The 22877-nt window shown below is 51.9% G+C and overlaps 1 protein-coding gene across 1 annotated transcript; it reads right to left on the bottom strand.

Moving 5' to 3' along the window:
* Positions 1-791: 791 nt before the first annotated feature.
* On the bottom strand, positions 792-22680 carry LOC119098291 (ctenidin-1-like). The gene is made up of 6 exons (XM_037221212.1): positions 22578-22680; positions 21878-22003; positions 15444-15557; positions 15102-15230; positions 1571-1661; positions 792-798 (listed from the first exon to the last, which is right to left on the bottom strand). Exons 1-6 carry the CDS (start codon positions 22678-22680, stop codon positions 792-794), a joined length of 570 nt encoding a protein of 189 aa, XP_037077107.1.
* Between the last annotated feature and the right edge of the window lie 197 nt (positions 22681-22877).

Genomic DNA, 22877 nt, shown 5'->3' with positions numbered 1-22877 from the left:
GACCTCTAGCCAGCCCTTCGGGTCCTATATCGGATTTACGGTGTTACCATTTGAGATTTCGTCGTGGTCACCTGAATGACACTTCAGAGCTCCTGCCTCGTGTGAGTTCCAAGTACTAGGCGCACGTACACATCTACACAGATGGCTCCAGATGGCTCCAGATCTAAAACAATCACTGGATGCGGTGCTGTCTCTCGCGAATGAACAAAGTATCTTGTATTGTCATAGCGCTGTTCAGTATTCACCGCTGGGCTTTGTGCTATCAGAGAGGCGTTGGTGTATGCAGATGAACGGCATGGGAACTATATCTGATACTATCTGGCTCTCTTATCGGCATTTCAGCTATTTTACTTCTAAACACAGACAGCGCCTTGGTCGGCCAAGTCCTTCGCCAACTGTTTTCAATTAAACAGAGCGGAAAGCAAGTGTTCTTTGCTTGGGTACCCGGGCACAGTGGGCTGGCAGGAAATGGAATGGCCTGCACCGCTGCTAGAGAGGGTGCAGCCGGCAGCTGGCATCGCTCAGCTCGGACACCATACCCTGACTTGAAGTAGTTTCTGTCTGCTCATCTTGACGCAAAGTGATGGAAGGCCAGAGACCAGGTGAGAACAAGCACACGGGGCAACGCTAGAGCCAAACTCATCTCAATAAAAGAAACAGTGGGTGGCAGCGTCTTCCAACGGAGAGCAGGAAGCAGAAGGTCAATCTCTGTCGCCTTGGGGTCATGGGGTCTTGGGGTCATGCAGTTATTTTCTGCCCAGAGGTCGACCTCCGGCGCATCCTCGCTCCGATCACCGACTGTCGCTTGCCACATGCCCATTCAGTGTCACCACCAGTGACCAAACACTTGTATTCGGAGTGGAATACCAATGAACCATCAAAGAGGGGACAAAAGCGTTTGTTTACAGAATGCTTATATAACTTTGGATACACACATGGAAGTTGTCTTCTTTTGCAAGCATGAAAGTGATAACTTCGAGAAGAGCCGTCAATAGCTCATGCAGCTATGGTTCAAGATGATGTTGGTCGCTTACTCGCATTGCAGTGCTATATCCATGTTCTCATTCATCACTGCCTAGAAATGTACAAATCAGTATATTTGGTGTTTCACTTTTCTTACCAGTTCCTCTTGCTCTCACGCCGTACGTTTGCGTCCGTATGCTTCATAACATTGTTGAACATCGCACCCATCGTTAGAACAGATAGGTTGCTATTTGCCGTCACTCAGGTACTCAGGCACTCTCAATGATATTAGTCATATTATAACATGTTGGAGAATCTTTTGCAAGTTTATTTTCGCTCCCATTAAATAAATATTACAACTTAATGCTCAATACGCGGTATGACATGAAAGCTTCAGTAATATCCTCCACCTGCGCCTCCAGAAGAGCCACCTCCGTATCCACCGCTTCCTCCAGAGGAGCCGCCTCCGTATCCACCGCTTCCTCTAGAGGAGCCGCCTCCGTATCCACCGTTTCCTCCAGAGGAGCCACCTCCGTACCCACCGCCTCCACCGCCGCCTCCAGAGGAGCCGCCTCCGTAACCACCTCCGCCGCCGCCTCCTCCGTACCCGCCGCTGCTGCCAGCGCTCTGCAGCGTCACCTTGCGGCCGTACTCGTCCTTGACATAGCCGATGACGATGCCTGAGCCGCCGCCGTAGCCTCCGGGGGCGGCCATCACGGCCGTGGCCGCCACGCACACCAGCAGCGCCACTCTCTGGGGAGAGAAGGCAGGTACAGTGACAGGCACGACCGCAGTATGGGAGGAGGTGTTCCACAGGTGGTGACAGGCTCAGCGGAAAGGCGGGGACGGCGGCTGGGATCGGTGACGTCACAAACACTGTTGCACGCACGTTGAGACGGCACAAACCAACAGCAAGATTGTATGTAACCTCTAAAGTAGATATAAAGCTTCTCCATGACAAAAACGCCGTTAGGCCATTGACTCTGGGAGTAACTCACCATCTGTTTCATGTCTGTCGGTGAAGTGACGACTGTGCAGTGTCCCGGCGCCGGTTTTGCTATTTATACCGGCCGCCGTCACCATTACACGACGACCGCGGCCCTGAGTTTATGCGACTCGGGCACCGCAAAACTCGGCCAACTGTAGTTTGTCCAGGGTCAAGGGTGCGCGGCGTAGTGGAAGACAAAGGTGACGATGCCGGGGCCCAGTGGTGCATTCGGTGGAAGCTCCCCTGGAAATTGTAATGAATACGAAGGAGGCTCCTCTGGATACATCTATGGATACTTTGGGGCTTGTCTGGTAATGGTGATGAATGTGGAAAACGCTCTTTTGGAGATTGCTGTAACGTCCAGCATATGAATGATATTAGTAAGGAGACAAGGTAGCCTGAAATATATAGCATGGAATTATACGCCTTCGAAAAATAAAGATACAGCCATCATTTGCTAAGCTCCAGCCACCGTCCAGTCCCGAGGGCGCCTGCCGCACAGACCCTGATTCAAAACGGCGCATGAGTTCCGAAGCGAATTGGACACAATCTGTCAAGATATGACAGCCAAGCAAGCTGAAGGAGGGACTCTTCCAAAGCGCTGCCATCCTGATATACGTTGTCATCTCCCATCGTGTCAGACGAAACTCCGGTGCTCCACTTGCCCTCCAAGCATTGATTGCCATGTCCGAGGACATTCCGAACTGCGATCAAGTGAATACAGCCTCTCAGGTGCCTTCGATTTCTAGCGGTGAAGCGCGACCTGGGATGACGGAGAAACATGAGCACGAGGCAAGTGTCGCAGAGGCAACAGGTCACGGCGGCAGTTTGGTGTCATTAATTCGTAGTGCCAGTCATATACGACCCACCGCCGTATCATGGTGACTAACCCGTTACGTATGCCATACCTCGACCATGGTTCATCTGCGGTGTGTGGCACCTGGAGAGAAAACAACTTCACAGCACGCGAGCAACATCTCTTGATGGTTGTATAAAAGCTGCCTGACTGCCGGAAAGTCCGATTCCTAGTCCGTTCAACCAAAGTATTCCCATGTGGTCCCACACCAGACTCCGAAGACACTTAACCCGTGGGTGGCTTTTTGGCGGCAGCTGATTGGACCGCAGTCTGGTGTGACCAACAATTCGGCGTAATTCGGTGAATTTTCGGCGTTAATTTGCAGTGTTTTTTGTATCTCGGCATGTGCAGTGAACCGTGGTGCATACTCTGGGACTTAATGGTCAGTAAGTCGACTTCAAATTAGGAAGATCTCTTCCATTGACAAGAACTAGGCCAAGGTGTCTTGCACGACACCCATGCATTGTCACTGGTCCGCCTCTGCCCACGGCCAGGTGCTTAAGGCGAGAAGCCGGTCGTTCTGCCTGTAGCCACAAGGGGAGAATCACATCTACGGAAACAATAATTCACAGGAACAGGGGGAATGTGAGCACAGGTCGTCCCGGAGTGTGCACAGCGGGCCCACCGGAGCCGACCGATGCACTCATTGGCGCATCGCGGCGTTTGGGTGCGGCGGGGAGCCTCCGGGGACGCGGGCAAGGCTACCCGACACAGCCGTATGGGACGATCGAACGACCACCCGGGAGACCGGCACGACGCGGGCCCCCTAAAGCGGTCAGCCGGAGCCGGCTATCGAGGAGCACTCACGGCCAGTATTGTTTTCCTTTCCCCGTGTTCCGCACCACCTCCCGACCGTACAGAAGCGGCCAGTCATTCATCTACGTCACTGCCCCCCTCCCCCCCACACCATACCGATCGCTTAATACAGGGTGGCCCGGTCAGGTCAGGCCAACGAAATGACCGCCGCCGCAGCCGGAACCAGCCACCACCGCCACCACCGCCGCCTCAGCGCCGCCCCGCCGCTGCCCCCGCCCCGCCCCAGCACCGACACATCCGCCACCCCAGCGCCGACACCGCCGCCGCTATCGCCATCCAGCCGGCAGGCCCGGCAGGGCACCGACCCGGCACACTGGCCTGGCCGGCGCCGCGCCAGCGTCATCACTATCGCCATCACCACAGTTGCCATCCCACCGGCACGCACGATGTGCTTGTGACATATCTTAGATCAAGCTAATACGCGGAGTGAAATGTTGTGGATAACGAGGGCACTAAAGAGTGGTAAAAGGGGTAGGGCATCAGGCCACTTGCACATAAATATATCTCGCATGCATATCTTCTATGCACCTTGCACACACATCCCCTGTGTGTATTGTATATATATATATATATATATATATATATATATATATATATATATATATATTTACATGTAAATACGGAGATGTATATTGCATGCGTAACTTATATCTACGTTGTATGCGTATCTTGCGTGCACCTAGTGTGCGTATCTTGTATGCATCTTATATGCACATGATTAGAGGAAACGTAGGGTTCTAAGCTAAACTCTGTTGATATTAGTGTGGCTTTTGCTCATTTTATCAGTTCATTTCTGTTTATTTCAGTTTCAGTATGTATCACTGCATCGAGCGTGCCCACCCAGAGAGCGGTTCCACGCAGCGCAGTAACGTCACCCTCTGCTCTCTCTCCCTCTCTCTCTATCCCTCTCTCTCTTTCTCTCTCTCTCTCTCCCTCTGTCCCTCTCTCTCTCGCTCTCTCTCTTCTCTCTCTCTCTCACTCTCTCTCTCTCTCTCTCTCTCTCTCTCTCTCTCTCTCTCTCTCTCTCTCTCTATTCCTCTCTTTGTCTCTCTCTCTCTCTCTCTCTCTCTCTCTCTCTCTCTCTCTCTCTCTCTCTCTCTCTCTCTCTTTCTGTATCTGTCTCCATGTCTCTCTTTCTTTTCTCTCTCGCTCCTCTCTCTCTCTCTCTCTGTCTCTGTCTCTACGTCTCTCTTTCTTTTCTCTCTCCCCCCCCTCTCTCTCCACTCTCTCCCTCTCTCTCTCTCCGTGGCACTTCAACACGTGAACACTGCGCGACAGCCCCGCTTCGCTGAGGGGGCAGACATGGGTGAACAAAGGTCAACGTCGGCGTAGCATGTGGTCACACATTTCTTGCATAGAGTACGGTATTCTTACTTTGGTTATTCTGTCATTAGTTTAACTCATCTACTGTTTCGTTCCTTGTTATACGTAATGCTTCCTTGGTCTGCTCTTCTTGTGTCAAAAAGACTCTGCCTTCTATCCACCCTGCTAACGATTCTTCTCAGTCGCTGAGACATTCAACCAGGCTGCATGCTCCCCGGGGAAAGTAAAACTCACATATGCAGGAGGAGATGCATGGAGCACTGGACGCACGTACCGCTTCTGATCCGCAAGTAAAGACGCCCCTTTAGAAGCCACCTCATGGCGCCGAGGACGCTCTTCTATGCCGGCCATGGGAGGCGGCACATACCTTTGCTTGTGGCGGACGGGGACATCCGTATATATATATATATATATATATATATATATATATATATATATATATATATATATGTGTATCAGATTAATCACGAAGGATTTAACCAATCCCATACTCCTGAGCTTTTCACTTAAGCTTCACAAACCTTTGCGCAGTTTATGACCCAAGGTGTGTCTTGCACTCTTAGCACGATCAGACTTATGCAGGTAACCCTTACACACCGTGTTAAGTTTATTGCATCTTTCATCGGCTAAGCTATTACAGTTTTAGCTGGTGGTGAGAGCAGCCACGACTTTTTAATTACGAGTGGAGCGAGGCTTATGGTGCTGCTAGCTGCACAGCTATATGCGAAAAGCATACGATTCTACGGGGAGGCAAACATTCGGGTACACTAACCAATCCAGCTACCGGGTTTGCGCCAAATCACACAACGTACTCCAGTTTTCCTTCTTTCTTGAATCATGTTACAGCGGCGCTCCAGTCCTGCAAAACAGTACTACCTCATTGAAGTTAATATTTTCTGTGATAAGCGAGCGGTGCGTGTAAGCTTTTGTGTCAATTCAACGCGTACCACTTTTTCACGCAGGGGGCCCGTACTACATTTTGCAAGTCAACGTTTTAGCATGCCATCAACGAATTGCATTGATCAATGCATGTGTGGGGTTCAGGCCACAACAATCTGCTTTAATGAAGTACATACAAAGGCACTGTAAAACGACGACGATGTTGAGTTTGTTGTATCTGTGTAACTGTGTTTGCTGTGACCAATAACACATGCAGAAGGGGGTGGGGGGCACAGAGGGCACGTGCCCTCTTAGGCTCCGATTGGGGACCGATTTGGGCTCCAGAGTGCCCGAAAGGCCAGCAGGATGCATCCGACCCGCAGGGCCGGCCACTCCAATGTCAGCCAGAGGGGCCTGCACGCTAATCAGGGGCCCACTGGGTCGATAAGGGCCTGGATTTTGGTCAGACGCAACTAGTAACGCACAGTCGGTTCCGTAGCGGCATGGGCCTAATGCCGTATTTTGGAAATAGGGACAAACCCAGAGCCAGCGATTCACTTTGCTCGGGGCGCCAAAAAGCCTAACAGGGCCCTACGTTGTCAGGAGCCCCGATTCGGCCAGCGGCAGTATTCGAGAAGACCCAGAGAGCCTGGAGGGCCCATCGGGTCCGAAGATCAATGGCCCTATTGGAGGGACTAAAGGCACAGAGGGCTGGTCGAAGTCTTGTTCAGGGGCCCCGACCTACAAAGATCCACCCTCAAATAACCGTCAGAGGGCCCTCTGTGCTGATCGGGGACCCCTGGGCCGATATGAGCCCACATGTAGGTCAGCTACCACCGTACCAAATAGTCGGCTCCGTGTCAATATGGGCCTGGGCACCCACGCGCCCAGAGATCACGAACAACGAACAGTCGGCTCCATGTTGGTCTGAGCTCTGGGGGCCCATTTCCCAAGCAGGGACAAGGCCGGGCCGGCGATTTACATTGGTTGGACTCCTGTACCGTTCACGGCCCACAGTGCCTAATGGGACATTATGTGGTCATTTTGTATCAACAGGGGGCCTCGAATCGATTACGGAAAGATTTGCTCAACGGGGACGGGGACGGGAGCCCGAATGGCAGAGGTTCTCTTGCATTGATCGGAGCTCTCTGGCAGTTTAAAGAAACCTGCAAACTGATGATGAGTGCTCACATTGAGGTAACAGAGGAGTCCGGTCCCAGCCAGGGCCTACGCACCGGATGATGGGCCCTCCACCCCTATTCCAGCATTTGCCCGTTGAGCCCAACTGGAGTCTCTGTGCCAATTATTTAACCACCTGCGGCGAGCGGAAATGTTGTTGCGTTAATGACGGTTCATGCGTTGATCTGGGGCCAACTGCGCGGATCAGAAGACCTCCCGCGTGAGGGAGCGGACCAAGGTGATGCGATGTATCCCTCTAAGAGCCCTCGTATCGGCCAGAGGATGCCGCCGCGTGTCGCAAGAGTGACGGCCGGAAAACACACCACGCTGGGACAGAATGACTCCTCAGCCCTTGGCCGGGAACAACGATGTGCCCCGTAGTGTGGTACTAAAGGAAGCCGTTTTACCGGAAAGAAATAAGGGGCTCATTAGTGTTGAATGAAGTGGGTCGAAATGAGTTCAAAGCACACAAGGTCATCCCATGTTTCTCTGAGAACGTTCATTTGTTCAGAATCAACTTGTAAAGCAAATGCCCTCAAAAGGTTTGAGCCTAAGCATCGGGTGCCGATAGGGTAGTGGGCAACGCGCCTGCGTAAAGCACTGTGCGCCTGGGTAACCACAGGAGTGGGGTTCGATTCCCCACGGTGCCCGCCCTTCCCTCCAGAGTGCGAGGCTGGCGGCGTCATATGGCCCCAACAGCCGAGTGCATCATTAAGTCCCAATGAAACGCCCACAATCTCAAGGAGCAGGGACACCGATGGCTTGCGTCTATTTTTTTTTTTACAACTTTGAGGCTGTTCTCCACACAGATTAACAGCTGCAGCAACACGAAAAATAGAGATTTTGCTTTCAATGTGCGATGCTGCAAATATATTACCGTCATCGATATCAAAGCCTCACAGGTGAAATATACACCCGGATGATCTCAAAATGTACGATGCAGTGTCCAAAAGCATTCAAAGGTATTTCCTTAAGATGGGTTACCATTTTCGTTCACCTGTTGGCCAAAGCCACGAGACCGACGGTGCGCGCACTGGGGAGACTGCAACGCCTGGCGTCAAGTTTCCTACAGAGATGTGCGAGTGCGCACGCTGAAAACTACGTTACATGATTTGTACCCCTTATCAATTCTGACCGGATATTGAGCATATCCAGACAAACATGGCTTGGCCATGTTAATGTAGAGAACATTCTGACAAAGTCTCTGAGTTCTGTCGGTTTAAAAAGTGTCCACTGGACCATGGTAGAGTGAAGCGCGCCTGAGATTTGTTTCATGCAGTCACTCAACGCATGATTTTGTCGGCCTATTTACTATAGAATTAGCTCAAAATTCATCTCGAGGTAGTGTCTGGCCTATACTCTAGTTACATGCCAGGCCATCGACTCAGCACGCGACCTGACTAAACGAAATCTGGACACAGTACACCACGACTGCATACGTACTGCGAACGGGACTTTTCAAACCAGCCCCCATTGATAGTGTTCTGATCGGGGCGAACGAACCACCTTTGGCTATGAGGTGTGCCGTGCTTAGCTGGCGGCTGCTTACTCTCAAAAACGTTCAGCTTGTCGCGGGCATCAGGTCAGATAATGTCGCCATACCCGAAGGACCCGTGTGCCCACCTTGGGAGCTCGTGACATTTGCCTGTAAACCTTGATTTATGTGCGTCAGGCAAAAGATGCACGACCGTTGAGGAGTTCCGTTCACAGTTCCTGCCTCGCGTGAATACTAAGTACCAGACATACGTGTACACATTTACAGCTGGCTCAAAATCTGAAAAAGCCGCTGGATGCGGTGTTGCCCGTCTCTCCTGATTGGAAAAATCCTCTTGCATTGTCATAGCACTGCTCAGTATTCACTGCTGAGTTTTGTATTACCAGGGTAGTTGTATTAATAGCAGTTAAGCTATTCCTCTTTAAAACCAGGTACGGCCTTTATCGACCAAGTCTTTCACCATCTGTTCTGAGTTAAACAGAACGGAAAGCATGTGGTCTTTGCTTGGGTACACAGGCACAGTGAGCTGGCAGGAAATGAAATGGCCGACGCCGCTGCCAAAGAGGTTGGCCATTGGCCAAAGAGATTGCCAATATGTCATGCAGCCGTGGTTCAAGTTGATGTTGGTCGCTTACTCGCATTACAGTGCTGTATCCAGGTTTACATTCGTCACTGCCTAGAAATGTAGAAATCAACAATATTTGGTGTTTGTCTTTTTCTTACCAGTTCCTCTTGCTCTCACGCCGTACGTTTACGTCCGTATGCTTCATGACATTGTTGAGCATCGCACCCATCGTTAGATCAGATCGGTTGCTATTTGCCGTTGCTCAAGTACTCAGGTGTTCTCAATGACATTAGTCATATTAAAACATGTTGGAGAACCTTTTGGAAGTTTATTTTCGCTCCCATTAAATAAATATTATAACTTAATGCTCAATACGCGGTATAACATGAGGGCTTCAGTAATATCCTCCACCTACGCCTCCAGAAGAGCCAATTCCAGGCACCACTGACCTGGTCGGTGCCTGCGCCGCCATCGCCATCGCCACAGCTGCCATCCCACCGACACGCACGACGTGATTGTGACATATTTTAGATCATGTTAATATGCGTAATGAAGTGTGGTAGACAAGAAGGGTACTTAAGAGTGGTAAGGGGTGTAGGGCATTAGGCCACTTCCGGATAAATATATCTTGCATGCGTATCCTCTATGCGTCTTGTACACATATTTTCTGTATATATATATATATATATATATATATGTATATATATATATACATGCATAGAAAATAACGGAGGAGGCTCAAATATATATATATATATATATATATATATATATATATATATATATATATGTGTGTGTGTGTGTGTGTGTGTGTGTGGATGTGTGTGTGTGTGTGTGTGTGTGTGTGTGTGTGTGTGTGTGTGTGTGTGTGTGTGTGTGTGTGTGTGTGTGTGTGTGTGTGTGTGTGTGTGTGTGTGTGTGTGTGTGTGTGTGTGTGTGTGTGTGTGTGTGTGTGGTGTGGTGTGTGTGTGTGTGTGTGTGTGTGTGGTGTGTGTGTGTGTGTGTGTGTGGTGTGTGTGTGTGGTGTGTGTGTGTGTGTGTGTGTGTGTGTGTGTGTGTGTGTGTGTGTGTGTGTGTGTGTGTGTGTGTGTGTGTGTGTGTGTGTGTGTGTGTGTGTGTGAATATTACATGCGTAACTTGTATCTATGTCGTATGCGCATCTTGCGTGTACCCGGTGTGCGTATCTTGTATGCATCTTATATACGTATGACCAGGGTACACACATAGGGTAAACTTATAATACCGTATTCTTATTTTGGTTGTTCTGTGCATTGGCTTGACACGCGCTCGGGCGAGCGGGGTCAGTTTGACCCCCAGCCGAAGTTTTTTCCAGAATGGATTCCAAACGGCACGGCGTAGCCGCGCCAAATGCTGCATAGCTGTAGACAATGGAATTCAAAATAGTTTGGCATGAACACTTTTGATGTACCTTGTAAGGTCCCTGACCTATGGCAGGTCAAAATCAGGCCCTGGTTTCAGCGAAGGCAATTTCTAGGGAACCCTGCAAGCTGATCCAACAACGGAGTGCTAGACGAGGCCATACATCTCTGAGATGCTTTCTTAGGCAATACAACAATTAAATGAGTAAATAACATTGAGCCAAGGTCAGGTATGAATGTCAGACCAAGGTGGAAACCAACCTGTTTTGTTACTCTAGGGCTTGCTGTTTGTGATAGCTTCTGGTGCTCTTTTCGAATTTGTTGATAGCGGGAACCGCATTATGCACCTTCCATCAACTTCTTAGAGGTCACAATAGGTCATTGACCTGAAATGACCCTGGTCAACATTTTGTTTTTAAGAACATACTATCTAGCGTAATCTTTGTCGCTTATTCAAATGCAAAACTCAGGGCAATCTTGTATGATTTTGGCCACCGTGACCTTCAAAAAATCAAACAAGGTCACTTATCTTATATGAGCACGTGAACTTTTGCTTAGGAACGACTATCTAGGTTCTGGGGGCAGTTCGGAGACCAGCCTGGAGTTTGACCTTGTTTGACTCTATTCGACCCGAAGGTCATGACCTAGGTACCTGAAACCTTGAACTAAGTGGCTTCACGTGGAGGTTAACACACCCTGTAAATTTGGTGTCTCTAGCTTTCTTAGTTCGCGAGATCTCAGGGGGGTCAAATTGACCCCCACCCGAGGGAAGGGTATCCAACCGGCCACCCGGGCGCGTGTTAACTAACCCATTGCTACGTTTATTGCTATCGTTAATTCTTCCTTCGTCTACTCTTCGTGTGTGAATATTTTACGCAAAGGCTCTGACTTCTATCCACCCCGCTAACGATTCTTCTCAGTCGCTCAGACATTCAACCAGGCTGTAAGTTCCCCGAGGAAAGTAAGACTCACACATGGGGGGGGGGGGGGGGTAGATACGTGGAACACTAAACGCGCGTGCCTCTTCTCATCTGCAAGTGAGGGTGCCCCTTTAGAGGCCACCTCATGGCGCCGAAGACGCTCTTCTATACCAGCCATGGTAGGTAACACATACTTTTGCTTGTGAGGGACGAGGATATCCTTTTATATATATATATATATATATATATATATATATATATATATATATTCATATTCATATTTATATATAGGAATAATCATGACGAGTCTAGGCTAATCCACATACTCCAGAACTTTTCACTTTAACCTCACAAACTTTTGCGATGTTTATGACCCAAGATGTGTATTGCACATTCAGCGCAATAAGACTTATGCAGTAAACCTTACGCACCGTGTCAAGTTTATTGCATCGTTCATGGGATAAGCTATTACGGTTTTTAGCTGGTGGCGAGAGCAGCCACGACTATTTATTGCGCGCGGAGCGAGGGTTATGGTGCTGATAGCTGCACAGCTATATGCGAGAAGCATACAATTCTACGGGGAGATAAACATTCGCCTACATTAACGGACGCAGCTACCGGGTTTGTGGCTCAAGATATCCGACCAAATCACACAACTCACTCCAGTTTTCTTTTTTTCTTGAGCTACATTACAACGCCCCTACAAAACAGAACTACTTAATTAAAGTTAAAATTTTCTGCGATAAGCGAGCGGTGCGCGGAAACTTTGGTGTCAATTCGACGCGTACCACATTTTTCACACAGGGGGCCCATACCACGTTTTTGACTCATCGTTTAAGCATGACATCAACGAATTGCATTGGCCAGTATTTGTGTGGGATTCAGGCTTCAACAAGATGTTTTAAACAGATGCATGCAAAGACGCTGTAAAAACAACGACAATGTTAAGTTTACTGTAGCTTTGGTGTAGACCAATGGCGCAGGCACGGGGAGGCGCAGGGGGCACTGCCCCCCCCCCCTTCCCTTAGGTTCCGATTAAGGCCTTATTTGGGGGTCTGAAGGGCCCGAAAGGCCATCCGGATACCCCATTTAAGGGTCCCGGCCCGCAAAACCAAGCATTCCAACCCCAGCCAGAGGGGCCTGAGTGCTAATCAGGGACCCACTTGGTCGATAAGGGCTTATATTTCGGTCACACACTACCAGTGACGCGCAGTCGGTTCCGTTACCCCATGGGCCTAAGGGTCCATTTCCCAAGCAGGGACAAAGCCGAAGCCAGCCGAAGCCGAAGCCACATTGCTCGGGGCCCCACAAAGCCAAACAGGAGCGCTATGCCGTCAAGGGGCCCCGATTAGGCCAGCGGCAGTGAGAACCTCGAAGAGCGTGAAGGGTCCACCCGGTCCGACGATCAATGGCCCGAAATAAGGGTTTATGGGCATGAGGGGCTAGTCAAAGTTTTGTTCAGGGGTCCGACCTGCGAAGATGGACCCTCAAATAGCGGTCAGAGGGTCCTCTGCGCCGATGTGCGACCCCCTGGGCCGACATGAGCCTACATGTAGGTCAGTTACCATCGTACCAAATAGTCAGCCCCGTGTCAGTATGGGTGTTGGGGCCTACAACACCACCAGCTAAAAAGCCGGACCAGTGATTTACACTTGTCTGGGACCTTCTGTCAGGGGCCCACAGCGCCTAACAGAGAGCTCTGCACTCGCAAGGGCCCCGACCCGACCAAGGGAAGTGTTCGATTAAGCCAGAAGAGGGGCCCGGGCGGCCCACTGGAACAGACAATCAAGGGCCCAGTTGGAGGGCATAAGGCCCCGAATGATTGCTGAAGGTCATGAAAATAATTACGGTCCGTAAGGTCGTGACGTGAAATATCAGTCAGAGGTCCTCTTGCGCAGTTCAAACAACCCCTGAGACGATGCGGGTGACTGAGTCGGTCAGAGACCACGAACACCGAACAGTCGGCTCTATGTCCGCCGGAGCCCGTTAGACCTATTTCCCACGTAGAAACGAGGCCGGTGTCCGTGATTTTCAATGATCAGGGTCCCTGACACAATGAGGGGCTCCTGCGTCGGTTAGAGGCCACAGTGCTGAGCAGGGGTCTTGTGGCGGTAAGTGACCCCGAGTTGGTGCGGTTTCTGAGGGAGCCCGAGGAGGGGCCGAAAGGTCTCTCGAAACCAAAGATCAAGGGCCCGATGAGATGGCTGAAGCGTCCGAAGGGCTGACCGCAGGTCACATTTAGCACCTCCGCTCAAAAGGACCGTAATCCTCAACATCAGGAAGGTGATCTTTTTCACCTATAGGGAAACCTGAGACAGAACATACCTCTATTCTGCCCAGAGATCACGGACAACGAACAGTCGGTCCAAAAAGACCAAGTGAAGTGTTCAAAAGGTTGAAGCCCGCGCCGGGTGCCGCAAGTGTGATGGTTGACGCGCCCGCGTTAACCACTGCACGCATGAGAAACCATAGGTACGGGGCTCGATTGCCCGCGGTGCCGGGGTGCCACCCTTCCCGCCAGAGTGAGAGGCTGGTGACGTCATATAGCCCCAGCAGCTGAGTGCGTCATGAAGCCCCAATGACATGCTCGCAATCTCGGGTAGCAGGGAGACCAATGGCTTGCGTCGCAGTTTTCGTAAAACCGAACGGCGTTGGCTACTGGCAGTAACGCCAGGGGGCGGGCGCAGGGCCTGCAAGAATGGCCATCGTAACAAAACGTGCATGTTGTTTAAAACTAGTACGTTCAGTTCAAAGATTGCACTAGGCGAGTATTTTTACCACTTAGAGGTTATCATCTGGACAGATTAACAGCTACAGCGACACGGAAAATAGAGGTTTTACTCTCACTCTTCCAGTTCCACCACCAGATTCCAGCACCACTTTGCGATGCTGTTAATACCGATATATTACTGTCCTCAATCTCAAAACGTTGCAGTTGAAGTATACGACCGGAATATCTCTAAATGTGCAGACAGACGGATCTCGCGGTAGCGAACAAATAGCTTTTGCAGAATTGATCTCGCGTCTGACCTATACTTCAGTTACATGTCAGGTCATCGACTCAGCACGCGACCTAACTGAACCAAAGCTGGACACAGTACACCACGACTCATACGTACTACAAACGGGGCTTTTCAAACCAGCCCCCATTGGTGGTCTTCTGATCGAGACGAACGAGCACATTTGGCTCTGCGGTGTGACGTGCTTAGTTCGGGACATGCCCTGAAGACTGCTTGGTCTCGAAAACATTTGGCGTACCGCGGGCAGTGGGCCAAATGATGTCGCCATCCTCGGAGGACGCGTGTGCCCACCCTGGGAGCTCGTGACGCCTGTCTGTAACCTTGATTGTCACTCAAATACTCAGGTGTTCTCAATGACATTGATCATGTTATAACATGTTGGAGAATCCTTTGCAAGTTTATTTTCGCTTTCATGACATAAATATTACAACTTGATGCTTAAAACGCGGTATAACATGAAGGCTTCAGTAATATCCTCCACCTGAGCCTCCAGAAGAGCCACCTCCGTACCCACCGCTGCCTCCAGAGGAGCCGCCTCCGTACCCACCGTTTCCTCCAGAGGAGCCACCTCCGTATCCACCGTTTCCTCCAGAGGAGCCACCTCCGTATCCGCCACCGCCTCCAGCAGAGCCACCTCCGTATCCTCTGCCTCCTCCAGAGGAGCCACCTCCGTATCCACCGCTGCCTCCAGAGGAGCCACCTCCGTATCCGCCACCGCCTCCAGCGGAGCCACCTCCGTATACGCTGCCTCCTCCAGAGGAGCCGCCTCCGTATCCACCGCTCCCTCCAGAGGAGCCACCTCCGTACCCACCACTTCCTCCAGAAGAGCCGCCTCCGTATCCGCCACCTCCGCCACCGCCTCCAGCGGAGCCACCTCCGTATCCGCTGCCTCCTCCAGAGGAGCCGCCTCCATACCCACCGTTTGCACTAGAGGAGCCGCCTCCGTATCCACCGCTTCCTCCAGAAGAGCCGCCTCCGTATCCACCGTTTCCTCCAGAGGAGCCACCTCCGTACCCACCGCCTCCACCGCCGCCTCCAGAGGAGCCGCCTCCGTAACCACCTCCGCCGCCGCCTCCTCCGTACCCGCCGCTGTTGCCAGCGCTCTGCAGCGTCACCTTGCGGCCGTACTCGTCCTTGACATATCCGATGACGATGCCTGAGCCGCCGCCGTAGCCTCCGGGGGCGGCCATCACGGCCGTGGCCGCCACGCACACGAGCAGCGCCACTCTCTGAAGAGAGAAGGCAGGCACGGTGACAGACACGACCGCAGTATGGGGAGGAGGTGTACCACAGGTGGTGACAGGCTCAGCGGAAAGGTGGAGGCGGCGGCTTGGATCGGTGACGTCACAAACCCTGTTGCCAGCTGGCGCAGGCTGTTGTGTGGAATCGTTCACTTTGCATTTGGATCGGCCATGACCTCAACCGTAGGCAAGGGCAGACTTACAACAACGGGTGCAGCGGTTGGAGAGTTAAACACCGTCAAGTTGTAGGGTATGGTAACGAGTGGTGCATAAAAATAACTGAAAGATATTTGCTGGAGTGAGAAGGGTGAACATAGAACAATTAAATCCCTTTTTTTGTGCATTGTCTATGACATGCTCATGGTTGACGTAGGCGGTGCATTTTTTGTTTCCTTTTTATCATTTTTTTTGTTGCAAATTTGTAGCCACCGTACACCTTCGGTTGAGACGGCACAAGCCAACGGCAAGATAGTATGTAACCTCTAAAGTAGATATAAATCTTCTCCATGACAAAAACGCCGTTAGTCCATTGACTCTGAGAGTAACTCACCATTTGTTTCATGTCTGTCGGTGAAGTGACGACTGCGCAGTGTCTCGGCGCCGGTTTTGCTATTTATACCGGACGCCGTCACCATTACGCGACGACCGCGGCCCTGAGTTTATGCGACTCTGGCACTGCAAAACTCGGCCAACTGTAGCTTGTGAAGGGTCAATGGTGCGCGGCGTAATGGAAGACAAAGGTGACGATCCCGGGGCCCAGTGGTGCATTCGGTGGAAGCTCCCCTGGAGGTGGTTATGAATACGGAGGAGGCTCCTTTGGATACATCGGTGGATACTTTGGGGCTCATCTGGTAATGATGATGGATGTGGAAAACGATCTTCTGGAGATTGTTGTAACGTCCAGCATATGCATGATAATAGTAAGGAGACAAGGTAACCTGAGATTTATAGCATGCAATTATACGCCTTCGAAAAAGGAAAAAATATAGCCATCATTTGCCAAACTCCAGTCACCTTCCAAGAGTCCCGAGGGCGCCTGCCGCACAGACCCTGATCCAGAACGGCACATGAGCTCCGAAGTGAATTGAACACAATCTGTCAAGAGATGACAGCCAAGCAAGCTGAAGGAGGGACTCTTCTAAAGCGCTGCCATCCTGACATACGTTGTCATCTCCCATCGTGTCAGACGAAACTCCGGTGCTCCAGTTGCCCTCCAAGCATTGACTACCGTGTCCGGGGACATACCGAACGGCAACCAAATTGATACAGCCTCTCAGGTATCTTCGATTTTTAGCGGTGAAGCGCGACATGGGATGGCGGAGAAATGAGTTAAATTTACAGTAAAGTGAAGAGAACACAGTTACAGTAAAGAGAACACGAGTTGAGTGTGGCAGAGGCAACAGACCACGGCGGCAGTTTGGTGTCATTAATTCGTAGTGCCAGTCAGATACGACCCACCGCCGTCTCATGGTGACTAACCCGTTACGTATGACATACCTCGACCATGGTTCATCTGCAGTGTGTGACACCTGGAGAGGACACAACTTCCCAGCATGCGAGCAAGATTTCTTGATGGTTGTATGGAAGCTGCCTGACAGTCGAACAGTCCGATTCCTAGTCCGTTCAACCGAAGTATTCCCATGTGGTTCCACTCCAGACTCCGAAGGACACTTAACCCGTGGGTGGCTTTTGGCGGCAGCTGATTGGACCGCAGTCTGGTGTGGACCAACAATTCGGCGTAATTCGGGTTAATTTTCGGCGTTAATTTGCAGTGTTTTTTGTAATCGCGGCACGTGCAGTGAACCGCGGTGCATACTCTGGAACTTAATGTCTCAGTAAGTCGACTTCAAATTAGGAAGATCTCTTCCACTGACAAGAACTAGGCCAAGGTGTCTTGCACGACACCCATGCATTGTCACTGGTCCGCCTCTGCCCACGGCCAGGTGCTTAAGGCGAGAAGCCGGTCGTTTCTGCCTGCAGCCACAAGGCGAAAATGACATCTACATAAACAATAATCCACAAGAACAGGGGGAATGTGATCACAGGTCGTCCCGGAGTGTGCACAGCGGGTCCACCGGAGCCGACCGATGCACCCATCGGCGCATCGCGGCGTTTAGGGGCGCCAGCGAGCCTCCGGGGACGGGGACAAGGCTACCCGACACAGCCGGATGGGACGATCGAACGACCACCCTGAAGACCGGCACGACGCGGGCCCCCTTACGCGGTCAGCCGGAGCCGGCCAGCGGGCATCCTGTCCCTGTGTTCCGCACCACCTCCCGACCGTACAGGACCGGCCATCATTCATTCATATCCCTGTCCCCCCCCCCCCCCCCCCCACCTACCGATCGCCCAATCCAGACTAACCCAGTCATGTCTGGCTAACGAAATGACCACCCCCGCAGCCGGCACCCGCCAGCAACCCACCACCGCCGCCTCAGCGCCGCCCCCCCCCCCCCCCCCCCTGCCGCCGCCACCCCAGCGCCGACACCTCCGCCACCCCAACGCCGCCACCACACCGCCATCGCCATTCAACCGGCAAGCGCGGCAGGGCACCGACTCAACACCATTGACCTGGCCGACACCGCCAGCGCCGCCTTCACCATCGCCATTGCTGCCATCCCACCGGCACGCGCGACGTAGCTGTGACATATTTTACATCAAGCTAATGTGCGTATTGAATTGTGGTAGATAATAGGGGTACTACAGAGTGGTAAAGGGCATAGGGCATCAGGCCACTTGCAAATACATATGTCTTGCATGCATATCTTCTAGGTGTGTTGTACACGCATCTTCTATGTGTATCATGTATATATACACACACACATATATATATATATATATTATATATATATACATATATGCATATTCTATAAGTAACTTGTATCTACGCTGCATGCGTATCTCAAAATGTACGTCCTGTGTGTATCTTGCATGCATTTTACAGAGGCGTGGGGCTCTAAACAAAACACTGTTAACATCAGTGTGGCTTTTGCTCATTTCGTCAGTTCAGTCCTACTTAACTCAGTTTCAGTAGCATCATGCCCTCCCTCTGTCGAACTCGTGTAAAAGCGCGGCAGGCTCACACGGTCTCTTTCTCTCTCTCTCTCTCTCTCTCTTTCTCTCTCTCTCTCTATCTCTCTATCTCTCTCTCTCTCCTCTCTATCTCTCTCTCTCTCTCTCTCCTCTCTCCTCTCTTCTCATCTCTCTCCGGCATCTCTCTCTCTCTCTCTCTCTCTCTCTCTCTGCAGTCTCTCTTCTCTCTCTCTATCCTCTCTCTCTCTCTCTCTCTCTGTGTGTGTGTGTGTGTGTGTGTGTGTGGCACATTAACATGTGAATAACACTTGACAGCCGCGCATACCTTAGGGGGCAGACACGCAGGGGTCATAGGTCTCCGTCGGCATAGTATATGGTCACATATTTCTCGCTAAGAGTGTTGTATTCTTATTTTCGTTGCTCGGTGCGTTGGTTTAACTAATCCATTGTTGCGTTCCCTGTTGTACTTAATTCTTCCTTCATCTACCCTTTGTGTGTTAATATATTACGCAGACTCTGCCTTTTCTCAATTCCGTTAACGGTTCTGCTAAGTCGCTCAGGCGTTCAACCAGGCATTTGCAAGCTGTCCTGGGAAAGAAAGACTTACACATACAGGGGTAGATGCATGGAGCACTGAACACACGTACCCATTCTGATCTGCATGTGAAGGCGCCCCTTTAGACGCCGCCTAAGGACACCGAAGACACTCTTCTATGCCGGCCATGGGAGGCGACACGTGTTTTTGCTTGTGGGGGCCGGGGATGGAGTTAACCGTGAAGGATTTAGGTAATTCCCCATACTGCACACCTTTTCACTTTAACCTCACAAACCTTTGCGTAGTTTATGACCCAAGGTGTGTATTACACACTTGGTGCAGTAATACTTATGCAGTAAACCTTACACGTTGTGTTAAATTTATAGCATCGTTCGTCAGCTCAACTATGGCAGTTTTTAACTGTTGGTGAGAGCAGCCACGACTTTTTAGTACGTGCGGAGCGAGGGTTGATGGCTGCTGGTAGTTGCACAGCCATATGCGAGAAGCATGCGATTCTACGGGGAGGAAGACATTCGGCTGCTTTAACGCATCCAGCTACCGGGTCTTGCGGGTCAAGACATCTAGACCAATCACACAACTCATTCCAGTTTTCCCTTTTCTCTTCAATCACTGCTACAGCGCCGCTCTAACCCTGCAAAATAGTACGACTTCATGCAAGTTAAGATTGTCTGTGATAAGCGAGTGTGAACGCGAAAACTTTGGTGTCAATTCGACGCGTACCACATTTTTCACATAGAGGGTACGTACTGCAAGTTTTTACTCGACGTTTTAGCATGGCATCAACGAATTCCACTCATCAATACTTGTGTGGGATTTAGGCTGCAACAATCTGCTTTAATCAGATACATACAAAGACGCTGTAAAAACAACGACGATCTTAAGTTTGCTTTAACTGTACTGTAGACCGGTAGTGCAGGCAGGGGGGGGGGGGCACGTGGGTCACGTGGCACCCCCCCCTCCCCCCCACCCCCTCTCCCACCCTGGATTCCGATTGGGGCCCGATTTGAGGGCCCGAGGGGCCCGAAAGACCGGCCGGATGCATCATTTAAAGGTCCCTGCCCGCAAGGCCGAGCACTCCAATACCAGCTAGAGGGTCCTGTGCGCTCATCAGGGACCCACTGAGTCGATAAGGGCCTATATTTCGGTCAGGCACTACCATTGACGTACAGCGGTTCCCCAGCGGAATGGGCTTAAGGGTCCATTTCGCAAGCAGGGACAAAGCCGGAACCAGCAGTTCACACTGCTCTGGGCCCCCACAGCGCTTAACAGGGCCCTACTGTTTTCAAGCGGGCCCCGATTCGCCCCGCGGCACTGAGAAGGCCCGAAGAGCCTGGAGAGCCCACCCGGTCCGACGATCAATGTCCCGAAATATGGGTTTAAGGGCATGAAGGGCTAGTCGAAGTTTTGTTCAGGGGCCCGACCTGCGAATATGGACCCTCCAATAGCGGTCAGAGGGCCCTCTGCGCCGATCTGCGACCCCTTGGGCCGATATGTGCCTATATGTAGGTCAGTTACCATCGTATGCCAAGCCAAGGTCCCCGCACCGAATGGTAGGCCTGCAACCCTCTTTAAGCATGACCCGTTCAGCCCAACTGGAGTGTATGTGTCAATGATTTGACCACCTGCGGCGAGCGGGAATGCTGTTGCGTCAATGATGGTGCATGCATTGATCCGGGATCAACTGCGCGGATCAGAGGGCCTCCCGCGTAAGATCCCTGTAAGAGCCTCCGGATCGGCCGGCGGATGCCGCCCCGTGTCGCCAGACTGACGGCCGGAAAACACAGCGCGCTGAGGCAGAATGACTCTTCGGCCCCTGACCGGGAACAGTAATGTACCCCGTAGCACTTTACTGAAGGAGGCCCCTTTACCGGATATAAGGGGCTCATCAGTGTTGAATGAAGTGTGTCGAAATGAGTTCAAAACGCACCAGGTCATCCCATGTTTCTTCGAAAATGTACCTTTTGTAGAGAATCAACTAGTGAAGCAAATACCATCAAAAGGTTGAAGCCCGCGTCGGGTACCGCAAGTGTGATAGGATGACGCGCCTGCATTAACCACTGCACGTATGAGAAACCACAGGTACGGGGTTCGATTGCCCGCGGTGCCCACCCTTCCCGCCAGAGTGAGAGGCTGGCGGCGTCAAATAGCCCCAACAGCTGAGTGTGTCATAAAGCTCCAACGACATGCCAAGTAACGTACACACATCAAAGCAACGTTCTTTTGCCCTGCATGCAAGTCATAACTTCGAGCATACGTGCCAATTTGTCATGCCGCCATGGCTCAAGTTGATGTTGGTCGCTTACTCGCATTACAGTGCTGTATCCAGGTCCATATTCGTCACTGCCTAGAAATGTACAAATCAGTACATTTGGTGTTTGACATTTTCTTGCCAGTTCGTCTTGCTCTCACGCCGTATGTTGGCGTCCGCATGCTTCACAACATTGTTGAGGATCGCATCCATCGTTAGATCAGATCGGTTGCTATTTGCCGTCACTCAAGTACTCAGGTGTTCTCAATGACATTAGCCATATTATAACATGTTGGAGAAACTTTTGCAAGTTTATTTTCGCTCCCATGACATAAATATTACAACTTGATACTCAATACGCGGTATAACAAGAAGGCTTCAGTAATATCCTCCACCTGTGCCTCCAGAAGAGCCACCTCCATATCCACCGCTTCCTCCAGAGGAGCCGCCTCCGTACCCGCCGTTTCCTCCAGAGGAACCACCTCCGTACCCACTGCCGCCTCCAGAAGAGCCGCCCCCGTACCCGCCGGCTCCGCCGCCGCCTCCAGAGGAGCCACCTCCGTATCCACCGTTTCCTCCAGAGGAGCCACCTCCGTATCCACCATTTCCTCCAGAGGAGCCACCTCCGTATCCACCACCGCCTCCAGCGGAACCACCTCCATATCCGCTGCCTCCTCCAGCGGAGCCACCTCCGTATCCACCGCCTCCTCCAGAGGAACTGCCTCCGTACCCACTGCCGCTTCCAGAAGAGCCGCCCCCGTATCCGCCGGCTCTGCCGCGGCCTCCAGAGGAGCCACCTCCGTATCCACTGTTTCCTCCAGAGGAGCCACCTCCGTATCCACCGTTTCCTCCAGAAGGATCCACCTCCGTATCCACCGTTTCCTCCAGAGGAGCCACCTCCGTACCCACCGCCTCCGCCGCCGCCTCCAGAGGAGCCGCCTCCGTAACCACCTCCTCCTCCGCCACCTCCGTACCCACCGCCTCCGCCGCCGCCTCCAGAGGAGCCGCCTCCGTAACCACCTCCTCCTCCGCCACCTCCGTACCCACTGCCTCCGCCGCCGCCTCCAGAGGAGCCGCCTCCGTAACCACCTCCGCCGCCGCCTCCTCCGTACCCGCCGCTGCTGCCAGCGCTCTGCAGCGTCACCTTGCGGCCGTACTCGTCCTTGACATAGCCGATGACGATGCCTGACCCACCGCCATAGCCTCCGGGGGCGGCCATCACGGCCGTAGGCCGCCACGCACACGAGCAGCGCCACTCTCTGAAGAGAGAAGGCAGGCACGGTGACAGACACGACCGCAGTATGGGTGGAGGTGTACCACAGGTGGTGGCAGGCTCAGCGGAAAGTTGGGGACGGCGGCTTGGATCGGTGACGTCACAAACACTGTTGCACGCTGGCGCAGGCTGTTGTGTGGAAT

The sequence above is a fragment of the Pollicipes pollicipes genome, unplaced genomic scaffold (assembly GCF_011947565.3).
Source record: "Pollicipes pollicipes isolate AB1234 unplaced genomic scaffold, Ppol_2.1 Scaffold_4740;HRSCAF=5597_pilon_pilon_pilon, whole genome shotgun sequence".
NCBI lineage: Eukaryota > Metazoa > Arthropoda > Thecostraca > Pollicipedomorpha > Pollicipedidae > Pollicipes > Pollicipes pollicipes.
Note: the sequence above shows the minus strand (reverse complement) of the source record. Positions and strands in the feature narration are given on the sequence as shown.